The following is a 19810-nucleotide window of genomic DNA, read 5'->3' on the forward strand; positions in this document are numbered from 1 at the left end:
CATCAAGGTGCATCTACATATGAAGTTTTAAAGTTGTAAGTGGAAGCAATTCGATTTTAGAGCCAATGTTCAAAACCTTAACAAAATGTTAAGGTTTAGGCACAACGCGGAATGCGGACGACGAGCTGGCTATGACAATACCTCGGGTTTTCTCCGAAAACGCAGAGCTAAAAATGGCGACATATTTTTATATGCCTTTTGATACAGTGTTTTCCATATAGAATTGTACAAAGAATAATAGAAACAAACTCCTTATTTAAGATAGGATATGCCACTTCAGCCAACTGCATGTTTTGTCAAACTAAATGTGAAACTATACATCATATATTTGGGAAATGCAAGCATGTCAATCAGTTAATAACATAACTGTTTTCTGGATGTAATCATTTTTGGAAATTTTTTAATATGCCTTCTATTATACAGGGACATGCAAATACATGCAAATATAAATGGACTCCCAAAATTTAATATTTCTTTTGATCAAAATGTTAATTTACAAATGTAAAAGGAACGAAACTTGACCAACTCTTAGATCAGCAAAATCATACCTTACCTTGCATTACAATGTACTGAATGATATTAACTGTTAATGATTTGCATCAAAATGAAGAAAGGGAACTATTTTTACCTTTTCTGCAGTATTTGTGATAGAGGACTAAAGAAGTCATGTAAAGGAAATAAACAAATATTGTTTATATTGCTATGTAAAAGCTATTAATGGTAAAATGTATGTCATAACATGCATCAATTGGGAAGTGTGACTTGGGATGCCTTCGAGACTCACACACTTTTTTACAAGGATAATAAAATATATTGAACGGAAAAAAAATTATTGTCCCATATAAGCCTGTGCAGTCTGCACATACTTATCAGGGTACTTTATAATTTAAGCCTAGACTGGATTTTTGTTAAGAAGAGATCTTTAAACCAAAAAATTCAACTTAAGCGGGAAATTTCCTCCCAGATTAGCCTTTGCAGACTTGCCAGGCTAATCTGTGACAACACTTTACCCACAGTAACCTCAGTTTTCCCAGACCAAGTCTCATTGCACATTACCTGCAGGTCTTCCACCATCTGATTCTTGAGGAATGACAGCTCCTTCTTCTTCTTATCTGCAACTGCCTTTTTCCTTTGTTTAATCTTGTCTGAAATAAACAGTTAAAAATACATTTTAGTTGATATAAAAATGCCATTTACTGAGTGTTTCCTGGAAATCAAATTGTGCAGAATTTTAGAAATCATGTTAAGAAGATCTAGTTTTTCTGGATTTAATTTTAGTGAGTGTGTTTACCAAAAATGTCTACCGCCCTTGAATTTTCAAAATATTAAGGAGCATGAAAATTAAAAAGTTTTATGATTTTTCACTAATACTTCTGCCATTAATATTAATATTCTCTCTATATCACTGACATGCTCAAAGTTGCTATAAACCTATAAATGAGCGGCCCACTAAGATAAAACAGGCTTGATGCATGTGCATAGAGTTGCCTGTGATTTGCACACAGGCTTATCAGGGGCGACATTTTTTGCTTTTATGGACTATTTTGTTTCAAGGAAGTCATTTCAAATTGAAAGTCCAGTCTAAGAGGGAAGTGTCCTCCCTGATTAGAATGAGTAGAGTGCACAGGCTAATCTGGTACGGCCCTTTACGCACATGTATTAAGCCCAGTTCTCACAGAGTGCGGCTCTACTGAGATCATATATTAGTTAATGGTCACAGACCTTCCAGTCGTTTGAGTTCTGCAGCAGCAGCCTTCCTTGCCGTCACCACCAGGTCATGCTTGGCTCTCTCAAGTCTCTCCTTCCTCTCCTTTCTGAGAAAAACATTTACACATGGCATGATATCAGGAAAGACAATGTCTCAATATGCCTTACTTGATAATTTCTTTTATATTCTATTTGCAAGTTGTCTATGAAGCAATTAAATATTCCCTTCTGTCAATCTTTCACATGTGCGTCAATGCTCCGGATGAGCTGGGACAATATAGACTGTCAAGGTCTGCCACTCCTGAGAAACTTTACATTTTCAGTAAATCACACACCAAAGCTATGTCATAGTGTGATCATCGTTACTTCAGAGCAATATGTAGCTTAAAAAAAGCAGTGAAGATTAGATATGCCTCATATTAAGCCCTTAATATACTTCCTACAGATATATTTTCCAAACTAGAGCTTTCCATAGATTTTAAATGTTTAACCAGTCAATTACATGGAAAAAAAACTGTGCAATCCCATGTAAGCTCTGCATTTAAACTACCTACAGGTTAAAACACAAAAACTGTTTACCTATTTTTAGCAACAGTGACCTATTTTCCCTTTTTTTAGTAACAGTGACCTATTTCCTATTTTAATAACAGTGACCTATTTTCATATTTTTCGAAAAACAGTGACCTTCATCTTTACTAGACTAATCTCAAATGCAGTCCCACATTATATCAGCATGAAAGCAACCTACACACACAATTTCATAAAAATATTTCCATTCTAATGTTATTTTAAATAAAAACTATGTCTTCTTTAGCAAGTTACCCTGACCAAACTGGTCCCAAACACAGGGCACAATACTGGCTGCCATATGCAAGATTTCATCAAGGTTTGTCATTGCAAACTAAAGTTATTGATTTTTAAACACAAACCAAATTGCATTTTTTAAGTATAAAAAGAGAATCATTCTGCAAAAGTAAGCCTGAATTTACAAAATACATGATGTAACCTTGAACATTCGAGTGTGATTAAAAGCATAAAATATTCAATGCTGCCGGTGTGAATCTGAAAATCAGAGAGCAAGCATAGTTATGAAACTTGCCAGTCTGGAGCTCACAGACTGTGGCTAATGTCCAGAAGTGCCTGTGATACAATTGAATCCGCATTCTTGGACAATTGGGCTTGATGCATGTGCATTCAAAGTCATCCCAGATAAGCCTGTTCTGTCTGCACAGACTAATCAGGGACGACACTTTGCATTATTATTGTATTTTTCATTTAAAGGAAGTCTCTAATTAGCAAAAAATAGAAGATAAGCCTGTACGGATTGCACAGGCTTATGTGGGACAACACTTTATGCAAGTGCATTAAGCCCTATTTTCCCACAGTGAGGCTTAATGTATCCTCTCTTACCTTGAAAGAGATGCCTGGGCAGCAATCTGGGTCATACGACTGGCATATGCTGCACACTGGTCTCTCGTAACGCGCAGCTCCATTTCAGAGAATGTGAGCTGCATGCGAGGAATATACTGGTCTTCAATATCACAGAAGAAATGCTGAAACAATGAAAACTCACTTAAAACTTACTAAAATTAAAAGATTAAGCACTATAATCATACTGATTATTCTTTATGCAATACACCCCAATCCAATCCATTTAACAAAGTATATTTACTAAACCTTTCTTAGAAACAACAGACAACACCCTTAAAAATGCTAGCCTACCCAAATCTTGTATGATCAAGAAATTTAACACAAATTTTCGCTTAGAAACAATAGTTTTAACAATGGGCAACTCATTTTCAATTGTGAAATTTTATGTTTAGTTTCAACTCATTATTCAAGCTCCACTACAGTAAAATTTTTAGGCATAAGATACTTCGAGATCATTTAGATAATGTTGAGTCTATTAATGGGGTAAAACCAAAACTTTTGTCTTCAGAATAGCGACCATTCTCAATGAAGAAAAAAGCCCTGCTAGTGCTGTATACCACAGCTGGCACCCACCTGTCTGTTGCAGGCTTTGAGCAGGTTGATGGACTTGCCACACACAAAGATGTCCCTGGCCAGGTCCCTCAGGAACAGAGGCACACTGTCATCTATCCTGTCTGTGGCCAGCGTGTAGCCATGAGTCCAGTAGTGCTTGTCTGCAGGCAACAAGGAATACATAGACTCAGAATGGGCATTAACAAGTGTTGCAATAGACCACCATAGACTATAGATTGAGGTACGACTTCGAAAATCCATATGGTTCTTCAACAGTTGTATATTTTCTGTTAATCATAATACACAAGCCAAAATGCAACAGAACAAGCCATTATACAAGATGATCTCTTCAAAATAGCAATAAAAAATCCTTAATGCCAATTAGTTAGAATTGCACGCACATAACATGTACACCTATACAAATATTTGAGCTAAGATGGCAAACAAAAGTGTGTTCATCTGAAAACATACAATTTTTGCAGCCCCACAATAAGAAAGATAATATTACAAGATACAAGCAGACATATCTGAACCAGACTTAAAAATCCTTCAGTAGGTTTTAATTGAATTTTTTTATGAACGTGCTCTGGGGAAAAAAAGGCTAAATGATTGAGCTTTGTGTAAAGAGTTGTCACAGATAAGCCTCTGCAGACTACACAGGCTTATCTGGGATGACACTTTACACACATGCATGAAGCCAATGTTGAACAGAATGCTACTCATATATCAAACACACACACAAACACACACACATATGACTACCTTTGAACTGGAGATAGTCATCATTGACTTGAGTGAGGAACTCCCCGTATGCATCTCTGTACACTCCATGGTATACCCACTCCTGTACAAAACTGAAATGTGACAACATTTAATTGCTTGAGTATACAACCATTTAATGAATTATTTTATGTTGATAAAAGCTACTAATAAGTACATGTACTGTAAAATCATTATTATTCATGAAAAATTGAGCCTCATTCTGAGAAAACTGGGCTTAATGCATTTGCGTAGTGTCATCCCACATTAGCCTGTGCAGTCCACAAAGGCTAATCAGGGATGACACTTTCCGCTTCTATGGTATTTTTAGTTTCAAGGAAGTTCTTCCTTACCAAAAATCAAGTTTAGGCCGAAAGTGTCGTCCCTGATTAGCCTGTGCGGACTGCACCACATTAATTTTCACAATTAGTTGATTGTGTGGGTTGATAGATATACGCATTTGACACAAATATATTGGAAAAGGCTTACACAAATTTCTTTTTTTTTCACCAAAATCAGAGATCTACAAATTTAGGTGTCAATTAAAGTCATTCTTTGACGTACCACAAAATGTTATGCCAACAAACAGGGATCATATTTTCCCACAACATCAATTGGTCTGGATTTAAAATGGGGGGGGGAAAGTATTCGAAAAATTACATCCGAAATCCATACATGCCAGAATTTTTCAGGTCCAAATCGGGACATTCCATAAAAAATTGTCGGGAAATTTGACCAAAAAGCAGGACACCTAAAACGATATTCCACCTTTACTTTAGTAAGAATATTACTTACAAAAACTCTAATTTTCTACCCAATTTTGACGATACATGTGTTTCAGAAATTCGTGAACACAGCGTTTATTATTCTCCGGAAGTAAACACACCCCATCAATTGAATTGTGGGGTTTTCCCGTATGCCTCGATTTGACATCCAATCGGTACAGGAATATCCCCTTGAACATATGTAAATCGTGTGACGCAATGTGAGCGCATCGAGCACTTTTCTTATTCAACCAATCGTCAATTAACTCTAAATTTAGATTGATGCAATAGGTTACAAATTATTTTCTGACTATCAGTCGAAAACGAAAGTTTATTTATGTGAAACATCAATGCGTATTGGTCAGCAAAATCGATGTACAAAATCGGTGTTTTGACATGTTTTATAACCTTAGGTGGTATAATACACAGGATAATAGTGTCATTGGCGTTTATTTCTGTATGATACATCTTTCGATAGCAATAAGAGACCTCTATCATAAAAACACTGTGGTGTGAATGCCTGATAAAATCAATAATTACCGATAAGGTGTCAAAAACAACACTGGTGCACTCGAGTAGCAGAAGCGGGTTGTTAATTGGGGGGCAATAAAGGGATTAGCAATGGTAAGTGTTAGCCAGACAGAGCTTGAATAGCGAATTTTATTGGGAACTTGTAGAGTTTACATCGTTTTTTACGAATGTCTGGACAGAATCGGACCGACTGTTTAGGATTTTCAATTGGTCTTTCATGACCCCAATCGGTCTACGACCGACAAAACCGAAAAAAAATATGATCCCTGCCAACAAATATAAATTAGCCAGGCTCTGTGAAAATGGGGTTTAATTCATGTGCGTAAAGTGTAGTCCCTGCAGACAGCATAGGCTTATCTTGGACGACACTTTATGCACACTGCACATGCATTAAACCCCCTTTTTCACAGAGTACGGTTTTCTTAATTGTTCATAATAATTATTAAATAATTTAGTATTTAGTATTTCACAGGCAATTAGATGACAATTATTAGAAATGTAAAGTAAAAATATGTAATGTTGTCTTGTTGTTCTTAATTACACTCATAAACCAGTAGTTTATATGCTATCAAATGCATTACATAATGGCATTTTCATACTCACACCATTACTAATGAGTCAAATGCATTTCCAACACTTACATCAGGTAGGGTGTGCAGGCATGTTTGAGCAAGGCCAACATGACAGGGTAGTGGTCTGTGAAGGAGGCCTCCAGCGTCTGGTCATACAGGTAACTCAGCAGCTGGATACCCTGGAAACATACAACATGACTTTGCCAAATCGGGGCTTAATGTATGTGCGTAGTGTCGTCACAGATTAGCCTGTGCAGTCTGCACAGGCCAATCATGGATCATGGATGACACTTTCCACCAAACTTGATTTTCCCTAATTTGACTACCTTTAAACCAAAAATAAAATACAAGCGGAAAATGACCTCACTCATTAGACTGCACAGGCCGCACAGGCTTATCTGAGACAACACCTTACACACATCCATTAAGCCATGTATTTCCTTGGCGAGGCTTATATAAAAGACAAGTACACCATGAGCAAAAGATCAGGGTTAAGCAGAAAGTGAGATCATTCATGTGTTTCTGAGAACAATCATGTGTTTAAGTCTGGTCATACAGATAACTCAGCAGACGGATACCCAAGAAACACACAATATGGCTTTAGTCAGTGGGCTGGAAAAATATTGGACACAGATATTAGCTGCTTCCTGTTTGCCCAGGGCAGATAGATTAATGTTGCGGAAACTGAATTTCAAAATTTGGTAGGCTGTCAGTACAACTAGCTTTTTAGTTTATATAAATACAAGAAGATTCAGGCTTATTAAATTGCCTAAGGTATTCAGTCATGTCAGCATTTTTTATATTGTCAAATAATTTTGTATAGCTATTTAAAATGTATGGCCAGAACTTTGTTCTAGGCTTTGTCACGTAATCGATTACTGTTCGTGGCGAACACACAGTAACAAACAAAGTTCATTTCTCTTCATTTATTAGTGTGTAACCTATCGTTCGAATTCACGTCATGCGCGTATTGCCATAATGACGTGACTCGCATTAACTACATTTTGCTACATGCGAATAGGGCAAGTCCGTCCCTTTCTATTAATGTAAGTTCATCCGTATAACAACGTGTAATGAAATACTCAACAACAACGCCATATGTGAATTCCAGTCCAATTTAATATCTAATAAATTCATATTTTCAAATATATAAGTACAGTCTGACAACTACACGATTGGATCTTTCTCGATCTGTTCACCTCAAAATCTAAGCAAAGAGTCCTCTATTCTGACAAAACATCTACATTTTATTTACAGGTTAATTTGCATAAAACTCAATTATAACTTTGATTGGTCATTAGTGTCCGTTTCTGCACGTGCTTATTGTTGATTGGTTGAGTTGCTATATGTACTGAATCAATGACACCCCCGGGAACGGATTTTCATGTGTTTACCCATTTATCGACTAATCCTTTCAGACATCTGATTTGACTACAGAGTTCAATGGATGTGAGAGACAATTTGATAAGATTAGGATTACCGCTGCAGTATTTTGTATGTTTAGTGATAGTAATAATAAGATTAGACTTCTTGTGGCATTAGTTTTGAATACCTTGTTAAATATACGTAGCTGAGTAACAGATTCATGTTTTAACTTGCAAGAGATCTTAAATTTCCAAACTTCATTTATGTTATTATTGTTTCTACCATTCAAATATTTATTTTATTTATAAATATTAATGTAAATAAACTTTTAACATTTTCTTACATTATTAGAACATCTATTCAATTTCTGAAATGCATATATGATTATCACATTATTAATATTATCTGTAACTAAATTTCTATCATATTGTTATATTATATAACATAATATTTATGTTATATGAATAAACAATATGTTATATGGATAAATAACTAATTAATTTATTTATCTCTACGGGGCTGTTACGTTACAGCTTTGTTTGTTTTATTTCAAGCAATTTACAATTCAATGCAATCAAGGCAATAAATAACGTATAGATTGCATTATTATCATATTCAGAAACATGCATTACATGAATGGTGCCATTTATCACAGATCCAAATAAGATTACGACATGATGTATACACAGGATAACCCGTAAAGCTTAGACATGTAAACATGAAAAAGCTTATTTCCAACGGGGTCCATGGATTTAGTCGAACAGATCTTATAAGTGACTATAAATATATTGTTTTTTCAGTTCTTAATATATAATCGACATGATCCTACACATGATTTCTTCTACAAATTAAGTGAATCTTTCAAAAGTTGACATGATAATACACTGACACGAATAAAAAACATAAAAAATAATGAATTACATAAAATAAAACAAATCTAAAAGTAAAAATACACGGAATTCTCGTCTACCTTCATATCATTTAATAGATGTGTCTTAACAAGTTTCTTAAAAGTAAATTTCGATTCGATGGACTTTATATTATCGGGTAATGCATTCCAATCCGTAATACCATTGTAGTAAAATGAAGAACTAGTAAAGCCATCAACTTGAGGTACATAAAAATTAAATCGGGATCTATTCCCATACTGATGGACATCTGTACATTTGACAAAATTGTCTTTCATATAGCTTGGACATTTATTGTAGAAAATCTTATGGATGTGGTTAAGCTGAAGTTGCTTGCATCTTTGTTCAACGTTCAATAAACCAAGTTCTTCAAAATGCGATACAACAAGTGATGTCCTACAATGGGAATTGTTAATAAAACGAACCATTTTTTTTGGACTATTTGTAACTTGTGCTTAAGCTGTTTCGTGAGTCCACAATACCACGAAGAGGATACATAATCTAAATGACATTGTATTAAAGAATTACATAAGCTTTTTCTAAGACTTTTATTTAAAAAATCACGTTGTCTATATAAAAATTTAAGTCTAGAGTTAACCTTCTTGACGATATTATTTACAATAGAAGTACCGGACAAATCAGCATCTAGAATAGAACCAAGATATTTTACATACGTCTGAGATTTTATAACATGATCATTACATTGTATATGAAAATTGTCCACCTTGGTGAGTTTACGTTTCGAACCAAAAAGAATACATTCTGTTTTGCCTAGATGGAGGGATAGCTTATTATCAATTAACCATTTACTACAGGACTCGAGTTCTTTGCCTAAAACTTGACTGATGGTACTTGGATCTTTATGTGAATACAAAAAAGCACTGTCATCAGCATAGAGTATTAATTTACAGTTGGATGATATACTTGTTTTCATATCATTAACGTAGGTCAAGAACAAAAGAGGACCCAGTATACTCCCTTGGGGAACACCACACACTACCGATTTGAAATCCGATTTAGCGGCATTAACATGTACAGACTGCGTCCTATCAGCTAGGTACGAGCGAAACCACTCCACAGACTCCACTCCCATCGCACGAAGCTTCCGACACAGAATGTCATGATCTACAGTGTCGAATGCCTTCTGTAGATCTAACATAATCATACCAGTAAACAAGCCATTAGAGGTTTGTCCACGTATATGATCAGACAGGTGAATAAGACAGGAGTCAGTGGAGTGATTCCCCCTGAATCCACTCTGATACTCATACAACAGACCGTTCTTCACTAAAAAGGATTCCGAATGGTTGTATACAGCTCTCTCTAATATTTTTGAAACAATGGACAAAATACTAACCGGTCTATAATTAGAAACCTCGGACCTATTGTCTTTCTTAAACAGATTTTGTAAGCCAATAAACCCTGGCTTGTTGGATTTTGTGTTTGTCCTGATCAAGTTCACAAATGCTAATAACTAATTTAGCCTCATTCTGAGAAATATGGGCTTAATGCATGGGCGTAAATTGTCATCGCCAATTAGTGTGTGAGGACAGCAAAGGCTAAGCAGGGACGACACTTATCACTGTATTGTATTTTTATTAAAGGAGGTCTCTTATCAGAGAAAATTCAGTTTAGGCCAAAAGTGCCGTTCCTGAAAAACCAGTGCGGATTGCACTATCTAATCTGGGAAAACACTCTTTGCACATGAATTAAGCCCGTTTTTCCCAGAGCGAAGCACAATTAAAATCTTAAGGGTTCCCAAGACATTGATTAGTGCGGAAAACCGGTGTTTCAAAAGTCACCCCTTTTACATTGACCTTTGATAAACCGAATAGGAAATCAGTTGAGGTCATGTCTTCATAGACAATGAAAATGAATAATTCTCACTATGATGAAAGGACATCAAGTGTGGCTTAAGGTAGGACTCACCACTATGCCTCACCCAGTCAAGGGAAAGACATTGCATCAAAATATGAGCCTTGCCTTCAGAAAACTGGGTTTATGCACAAATGTTAAGAGCTGTCCCAGATTAGCCTGTGCAGTCTGCACAGGCTAAGCAAATAAATAAGTCTCTGCTTAGCAGAATCCAGTTTAAGCAGAAAGTGCTGTGCCATATTAGCCTGTGCAGACTGCACAGGCTAATCTGGATCTTACGCACATGCATTACGCCCAATTTCCCCACAACAAGGCTTATATAACAATACGCTACCTTTGGGTATTGATCCTTTGTTTCATCTGTGACGGGATCCAGGCAATGGCACAGGCAGGCAAGAAACCTGGTCATCATTCAGGAGAATTAGAAAACTAAACATGAGTCTGCAGTCTATCAATATAAAGCTAAGTCCATTAACGCAAATCATTGGTTGAAACAAGGACAAATTATTAAAAGAAATAAAAAAGTATTCCAAAATTTCCAACCAAAAATATTGTTATGTTTCTTACACAAAAAAATCTACAAGCTAAAGATATGTCACTAGTTTATTTTATTGCTGAGACTATTTTCATTCATTTTGCAGTCAAAACATGGTTCTTTACTTTTAAATTACTCTTCATACAAATATGAATGCGTGCATATAAGAGAGAGCCTTTAATTTCAAAGTATAAATGTGTAACCAAAATCGAACTTTGTAAGGTGTGCACCTGATTTCTTGGAAAACATTCTGGAGGGTTACTCTAAGCTGTAGCAGGGTCTTACATCGGTCCACAGACAGAATGACTCCTCTGTAATACTGCAACACCATCTGTACTGCATCTAGACAGTAAAACAAACCGAGAAACCATATAAGAATTATTTCTTTCATTTCAATCCTTTTCTGATATCTATTGTATTGTGTATTTTGATATATTGTACTTGACAAAAGAAATAAATATGTTTAAATTAAAACAAACAGAAATTAGTAGCACTGCAACAGCAATAGTTCTGCATCTAGACAGTAAAAACAACCAGAAATTAGTAGTACTTTAACACCATCTGTACTGCATCTAGACAGTCAATACAACCAGAAATACATTTGATTTTTGTATTGATTGGAAATATGTCACAGATATGAATACTGTGCTGATGCATGTCTAGACACAGACGATCCCTACCTAATAATAAAGTGGAAACAAGAGCACCGCCGTGCGGGTGCAGACCGCTCATCTATTTTTCTTTTTAAATGTGTAGGGACCTATCTCAATTTCAATTATAAAGGAGGGAGGGGTGGAGTGGAGAGGGGTGTATAGTGTGGGGGTGTGGTCATTAATTACATTATCTTCCAAAAATGCAAAAAAATGCAAAAATAAATATAAAAAAAATTTGGAAGGGGGGATTCTTGGGTGGGATGGTTGGACGGTATTTCAAAAATAAAATAATAAATATAAATATTTGTGTTTTTTAACCATGTTAGAAAAAAACAAGAGATGTGTTTGTCAGAAACACAATGCCCCCTATTGCGCTGCTTTGAAAAAAAAAAATGTGTTTTTTTTTACCTTTGACCTTGAAGGATGACCTTGACCTTGACCTTCCACCACTCAAAATGTGCAGCTTTATGAGAACGCCGCTTTGAAATTATTTTTTTGACCTTTGACCTTGAAGGACGACCTTGACCTTGAAGGATGACCTTGACCTTGAACTTCCACCACTCAAAATGTGCAGCTTCATGATAACGCCGCTTTGAAATTATTATTTTTTTACCTCTGACCTTGAAGGATGACCTTGACCTTGAAGAATGACTATGACCTTGAACTTCAACCACTCAAAATGTGCAGCTTCATGAGAACGCCGCGTTGAGATTTTTTTTTAATTTTTTTACCTTTGACCTTGAAGGATGACCTTGACCTTGAAAGATGACCTTGACCTTGAACTTCCACCACTCAAAATGTGCAGCTTCATGAGAACGCTTTGAATTTTTTTTTTTTTATTTTGACCTTGAAGGATGACCTTGACCTTAAACTTCCAACACTCAAAATGTGCAGCTTCATGATAACGCCGCTTTGAATTATTTTTATTTTATTTTTTTACCTTTGACCTTGAAGGATGACCTTGACCTTGAAAGATGACCTTGACCTTGAAGGATGACCTTGACCTTGAAGGATGACCTTGACCTTGAACTTCCACCACTCACAATGTGTAGCTTCATGATAACGCCGCTTTGAATTTATATTTTTTTTACCTTTGACCTTGAAGGATGACCTTGACCTTGAAGAATGACCTTGACCTTGAACTTCCACCACTCAAAATGTGCAGCTTCATGAGAACGCTGCTTTTTTTTTTTTTTTGTATTTGACCTTTGACCTTGAAGGATGACCTTGACCTTAAAGGATGACCTTGACCTTGAACTTCCACCACTCAAAATGTGCAGCTTCATGAAAACGCCGCTTTGAATTTTTTTTTTTTACCTTGAACGATGACCTTGACCTGAAATTCAACCACTCAAAATGTGCAGCTTCATGAGATACACATGCATGCCAAATATCAAGTTGCTATCTTCAATATTAAAAAAGTTATGGCCAATGTTAAAGTTTTCGGACGGACAGATGCCATATATTTGACATTTGACCTTGAAGGATGACCTTGACCTTCACCTTTCACCACTCGAAATGTTCAGCTCCATGAGAAACACATGCATGCCAAATATCAAGTTGCTATCTTCAATATTGAAAAAGTTATGGCCAATGTTAAAGTTTTCGGACGGACAGACACCATAAATTTGACATTTGACCTTGAAGGATGACCTTGACATTTCACCACTCAAAATGTGCAGCTCCATGAGATACACATGCATGCCAAATATCAAGTTGCTATCTTCAAAAGTGAAAAAGTTATGGCCAATGTTAAAGTTTTTTTCGGACGGACGTAAAGACTGACTGACATACTGACGGACAGTTCAACTGCTATATGCCACCCTTCCGGGGGTATAAAAATTATTTTTTGGGGTGGGGGGGGGTATAGTGTGAGGGTGTGGTGGTCATTTATTAGATGATCTATAATTAAAAAAAAATGATGGGGGGAATTGAGGGGGGATTCGGGGGGAGGGTGGGGGGATGGTTTGGGTGGAGTCTATTGTGGTATGTCAGGTAAGAGTTGTTTTGTCAAAGTATCAATCGAATCTAATCATAAATAAAGAAGTTATGGCAATTTTAGCAAAATTTAATAATTTGACCTTGAGAGTCAAGGTCATTCAAAGGTCAAGGTAAAATTCAACTTGCCAGGTACAGTACCCTCATGATAGCATGAAAGTATTTGAAGTTCAAAAGCAATAGCCTTGATACTTTAGAAGTAAAGTGGATCTAAACACAAAATGTAACCATATATTCAAAGTCAAAAAAGGGCCATAATTCCGTAAAAATTACAACCAGAGTTATGCAAATTGTCCTTTACTGTCCCCTTATGAAAGTTTGCGAGTGTTCTAAGTATGAAAGCAAAATCGATGATACTTTAGAAGTAAAGTGGACCAAAACACAAAACTTAACCAAATTTTCAAGTATAAAGGGCCCATAATTCTATCAAAATGCCAGTCAGAGTTACATAACTTTGCCTGCACAGTCCCCTTACGATAGTTAGCAAGTGTTGCAAGTATGAAAGCAATAGCTTTGATACTTTAGGAAAAAAGTGGACCTAAACACAAAACTTAACCAAATTTTCAATTTTCTAAGTATAAAAAGGGCACATAATTCTGTCAAAATGCCAGTCAGAGTTACATAACTTTGCCTGCACAGTCCCCTTATGATAGTTAGTAAGTGTTGCAAGTATGAAAGCAATAGCTTTGATACTTAAGGAATAAAATGGACCTAAACACAAAACTTAACCAAAATTTTCAATTTTCTAAGTATAAAAAGGGCACATAATTCTGTCAAAATGCAAGCCAGAGTTATCTAACTTTGCCTGCCCAGTCCCCTCATGATAGTAAGTAAGTGTACCAAGTTTGAATGCAATAGCATTGATACTTTATGAGAAAAGTGGACCTAAACGCAAAACTTAACCGAACGCCGACGCCGACGCCAAGGTGATGACAATAGCTCATAATTTTTTTTCAAAAAATAGATGATAGCTCATAATTTTTTTTCAAAAAATAGATGAGCTAAAAATGGCAAAGTTTGAGAAAAAAATCGATCTGCCCCAATTAAAAAAATGTTGTGTAAAACAATATTTTGGAACATTCCTATGATCCTCCTTCTGGGAACACTAGGCTTAATGAATGTGTGGTCCTAGATCAACCAGTGCAGTCTGCACAGGCTAATCAGAAATGACACTTAAAAAAACACTTTCCAATTAGACTGGATTTTAGTTTAGAAGAGACTTCCTTCGAACCAAAAATATCTTAAAATCAGAAAGTGTCATCCCTGACTGCACAGGCTAATTTGTGATAACACTTAATGATTGTCATTAAACCCAGTTTTCCTAGAACAAGGCTCATACTGACAAGAAGCTTAATGCGTCCAACATTGGCAAACAATTATAAGCAATAGCCTCAATTCTATCTAAGAAAATTTTCATTACAAGGTTCGCAATGACTTTTATGTGGCAAAAAAATAAATAGTTTACTGACTGCTTAATGCTTCCAACATTGGTGAACTTTTATAAGGAATAGCCTCAATACTATTTAGTAAGATTTGTATTACAAGGTTCACAAAGACTTTTATGTGACAAAACGAATTAAATGTCTTCACATTTAATAAATCAATAATCATGTTCATCAAAAAGTCAAAACAAAGTTATTGATGAACCCTAGAAAATCAAATGAATGAAAACAATAGTTTAAATGTTTTATTATATTAAGTTAACTAACACCAAATTATTACTTAATGATAATATGTATGCAAAATAAGCACCAGTGAAAGCCAAAATGTGAGACCAGCATTGTAGAAAGAGTTCATCTCTAAAGGGCAATAACTCTAAACTCTGAGAAGAGATTTATGGTTCCTGTAATCTGTAATTTCCCTAAATGCCCTCTAACATTAACCGAGAACAGCTAATGAATAACAAAAATACATATTTTATTTCTTACCTATTTACCGATATGCAAAAAATCACCTGTGAAGGCTAGAAACGTGAGACCAGCCTTGTAGAAAGAGTTGATCTCGGGCGCCATAGAGAACACCCCCAGTCTGTGATAGTACATGCCACAGGCCAGGAAGTCCTCTAGCAGACTCTGTAGGCCCTCAGGCGAGACCCCTGACACGTACAGGCCTTCTCGCTGGATGAAACACTGGTCAGTCTGAAGACATACAAAGTTCTAATGAAATCTCAGAATAGTTTTAACAATTGATTTAAGTAGCATAATTGCAATCACATTCACATCACACCCACAAGTACTTTTTCCGTTCAATATTTTAGCCGTGCTCTAGGAAAATTGGGCTTAATGCATGTGCATTAAATGTTGTCCCCGCTTAGCTTGTGAAAGGAAACTTTAAGCACATGCATTAAACCCTGTTTTCCCTTATTGAGGATCATTTCAGTACTGTACGTCTTTTTATGTTCATATTAACTAGGGATGAGAACAAACATCAAAATATTCAAAAATTTCAAAAATCTGCCAAATATCCGAGTATTTGTTTTTTTAAGCCGACAGCCAATAAATATGTAAGTGCAAAATCACATTTTTTGTTCAGTGCAGACGACTTTTGTGTATCAGTAATTAATGATATGATAATTGGCACAGGGGTGGGAATAAGCAGAAGAAGTGGCTTGTTTGGTTTTATCTGGCGCTTTGCAAAGGTGTTTATACACTGTCTAATCTATTGACTTTCTAAGATAATTGGCATGTCATTAACGGTTCAGCGTCTTGCAATTAAGACAACAAGGGCAACCTGACATGCGTTAACTTAAAATGACCAATCATTTTAATTATTAACTACATGTATTAAATCCATGATTATCTAATCAGAATTTAGTTACAAAAATATCAACCAATAACTTTTGTTTGGAATAAGTATCAATTTATTTAGACTCAATAGTATTTATTTCAAATACGCTATAGGTTCTAATTACATCCAAAATTTAGAGTTAAATCGATACCCTCTTGTGTTTGGAATTGTTTTACAGGCTCAAGTGATATGACAAAATACATGTGAATTACAGTAATATGTATACCAGAAATATCTTATATCTTTTGAAAATGTAAAGCATTAAGAGGAAATGAAGAATATAATAATCAATTATCACTTTTAAAAATGATAACTCTATCCCCTTTATAAAAGCTGCATTTAAGATTATAGTGGTATTTGTGCCGAATAGGAACAGTACTTTTCTTCGGACTTTCTTAAATTCCGACATTTACATATTATGTTCAATAATCGAATATTTGAATATATTCGAATAATGAAGGACAAATATTTGAATATCATTTTCAGTATTTGTACCCATCTCTAAAATAAACCTTAATTTGAGTTTAACACAATAATAGTAGTATAGGTATTCTATGGAATTCCTATTTATGTTACAGTTTTTGTTTCACAAAATACAAAATGAGTCATTCATCTACTAAGGAGAATCTACTATTAAGTTAGACAGACATTTCAGATCTTGCATTCAAAGATATGTAAGATATATTCAGATTTTACTGGAATATTGAATTGTAAATGCAAAAGAACTGACCAAGCAACAACAATTTTTTTATACAGATTTGTATGACCAGGGCTATAGATAACAAGCGTATTTGCGTTATTACGCAATTAAAATAACCAAAAAGCGTACAAAAACGCAAATACAAATTTAATAACATAATTCCCGTTAAAAACCTTGCGTCACCAATAGGGCTGTCACGATTCACCGGTATACCGGTATATCGCGGTGCATGTCGTGAAAAAAATCGCACCGCGGTACGGCGTTGCCGCACCGGTTTTTTTTAATATTATTATATTAGCACAGATATAAATACATTACATAATTATTTTGATATAGATATCGTTTTGAAAACTGTAGAAGCGATTCAAAAGGGCTAAATAAATAATCCGTTAATATCCAGGTCAAGCAAGCGCTTCCACTGGTAGATGTTTAACTTTCACGTTTAAAATACGGCGATGTATGGGTCCGTACCTTTTTTGGAATTTGGGACAGATTTCCTTTGCAAATAAATTCATAATTATCCAAAAGATGTTTACTCTATTTTTTATTTTCTTTCTTTAGTATATCGATCGTTCAAAGCATGCCACTTCCGAATCATGTTATCTTAAGATTATGAATAAGTCGAGGAAGAGTCAGAACGCTGCGGATTTTCAATACTGGGCCTGCTGACTCCGCATTTTAAACATGCCCTTGAAGCGTTCGATTTACACAGATTGTAGTCACAGCTATTGTAGACAACATGGCGGACATTTTAGAAAAAGACGCGAATAACAATAACAATAACAATGACTACTTCTATCAAGTTTATTACAGTTTCTTTTACAGTTTCTAGTCAAACTATGATACCAGTGTTTTCTGATTATCGAGTTTAATAAAGTTTGTAAAACTTGTTATTCTGCTGTTTTCTTCACAGATACATATTCTGTAAAATATCGCGGTACGTACCGCGATACAGTGTTACAGTACCACGATATACCGCGGTACGCTCATGGCGTATCGTGACAGCCCTAGTCACCAAACGCAATTCTTACGAACATAGGCGTATTTTATAGACTGGTTATTTTCCATACAAAAATGTACCAGATAATTTATATGCTGTTCTATGAAGAAAAGAAGGCAGTCTTTCCAGCGGTTATCAATCTTTGGGGTATTATTGAAATTATTCGTAGACCTGTCCGATTTCTACTTTCATTTTAAAGGTATTCAACTCAAAAACGACCCGAAAATGTGGTGCATCGCTTTGAAAAGCCATAACTTCATCAATTGTGCAGCGATTTTCACAAACTCGGTCTTATTCAACGCAAAAATGAATGAACTTTGATCAGAAATTCAGTAATTGTTTGTTGTTATGTACAGGTACCTTTTTGAATTCCATTTGTATAAATAATATAGTAATCTTAGTAGATTTTTATTATATTATGTATGTCATAGCCTAAATTACCCAAAGAGTTAAAAAACCGGGGGTGAAAAACCCAATTAAGCTCAAAAGTAGGGGGTGAACATTTTTGCTAAAACTCTATTGAATTGAGATGTGTTCGTCAGAAACACAATGCCCCTTATTGCACCGCTTTGAAATAAAACTTCAATATATCATTTGGCAGGTTTAGAAATTATCTCACTTTTAAAGCTTATTACTTCCCTTGGATTGTATTTTTTTTACTTTTGACCTTGAAGGATGACCTTGACCTTGACCTTTCACCACTAAAAATGTGCAGCTTCATGAGATAGACATGCATGCCAAATATCAAGTTGCTATCTTCAATTTTGCAAAAGTTATGGCCAATGTTAAAGTTTTCGGACGGACGCACAGACTGACAGACTGACAGACGGACTGACGGACAGTTCAACTGCTATATGCCACCCTACCGGGGGCATAAAAACCTTATTGTTGTCAAAAACAGGGGTTGATTACCCAATATACCTCAAAAGTTATCTATAGCCCTGGTATGACTATATTCTTAATTATAAAATGTTTTTGTTTATTCAACTATTATAAATATCAGCCCGTGATTTGAGAAAATGTAAACAAGTAAGAGCTGTCACTGTAAGTGCCAAATGCCCCTGTAGTATTGTTTTGTGCCAAAAGTGTGATAATGATCTTCAAAGCTGGGGATATCAGCCAGGTTTCATTAATGTATAGAATTCTCTGCACTTCCCCTTAATCCTTGATGCTCTTTATCACAGGAAATGGACCATGCAAAAAACAAGCCATGAGCAATAAATCAAAACATAACAATGAGAAAGTTGTGGTTCTGGAACACTGCACTTCCTCTCAATGATCCAAGTTTCAAAGAAATATCTTCATTACTAAGGCAGTTATATACAACAAAAGAATATTCAATAACGGTCAATAATTTAAGTGAATGATGAAGAAGACAGTAGACAGTATTAAAAGGAAAATACTCACCAGGTCTATCATAAAGTTCACAGATGGCACGGCAATGAGGACATTGAGGATTTCGTTGACCAGTTCCGCCTGACTGATCTCGTGACGCTCAGTGATCTTCATCGACGGGAACGCTGTCCTCAGGGACTGGGTCATGTGACCGTACCAGTGGTCAAACGCCCTGGGCCCACCATGCATCAGGAACGGTTTTGTACGGGGACCAGGGCCACTGGAGTAACAAGAACTCTTAGAACAAAATGCAGTTAAGATGGAAAGCGTCGTACCTG

General features: G+C 35.6%; 1 protein-coding gene across 8 annotated transcripts in view; it reads right to left on the bottom strand.

The window, feature by feature from the left end:
- Nucleotides 1-19810, bottom strand: part of LOC127868250 (gamma-tubulin complex component 6-like) — a 66453-nt gene that overhangs the window by 34461 nt on the left and 12182 nt on the right. For all 8 annotated transcript variants that reach the window (XR_008044045.1, XR_008044039.1, XR_008044052.1 and 5 more), the window contains 10 exons: nucleotides 19545-19752; nucleotides 15605-15788; nucleotides 11230-11341; nucleotides 10799-10865; nucleotides 6386-6495; nucleotides 4453-4544; nucleotides 3712-3851; nucleotides 3118-3260; nucleotides 1723-1814; nucleotides 1057-1145 (listed from right to left, as the gene is read on the bottom strand). Coding sequence is in view for 2 of the 8 variants with exons in the window: in XM_052409885.1 (XP_052265845.1) it covers nucleotides 1057-1145; nucleotides 1723-1814; nucleotides 3118-3260; nucleotides 3712-3851; nucleotides 4453-4544; nucleotides 6386-6495; nucleotides 10799-10865; nucleotides 11230-11341; nucleotides 15605-15788; nucleotides 19545-19752 (1237 nt within the window). In the remaining 6 variants the exon portion in view is untranslated. The remainder of the gene's footprint in view (nucleotides 1-1056; nucleotides 1146-1722; nucleotides 1815-3117; nucleotides 3261-3711; nucleotides 3852-4452; nucleotides 4545-6385; nucleotides 6496-10798; nucleotides 10866-11229; nucleotides 11342-15604; nucleotides 15789-19544; nucleotides 19753-19810) is intronic.

The sequence above is a fragment of the Dreissena polymorpha genome, chromosome 1 (assembly GCF_020536995.1).
Source record: "Dreissena polymorpha isolate Duluth1 chromosome 1, UMN_Dpol_1.0, whole genome shotgun sequence".
Lineage (NCBI taxonomy): Eukaryota > Metazoa > Mollusca > Bivalvia > Myida > Dreissenidae > Dreissena > Dreissena polymorpha.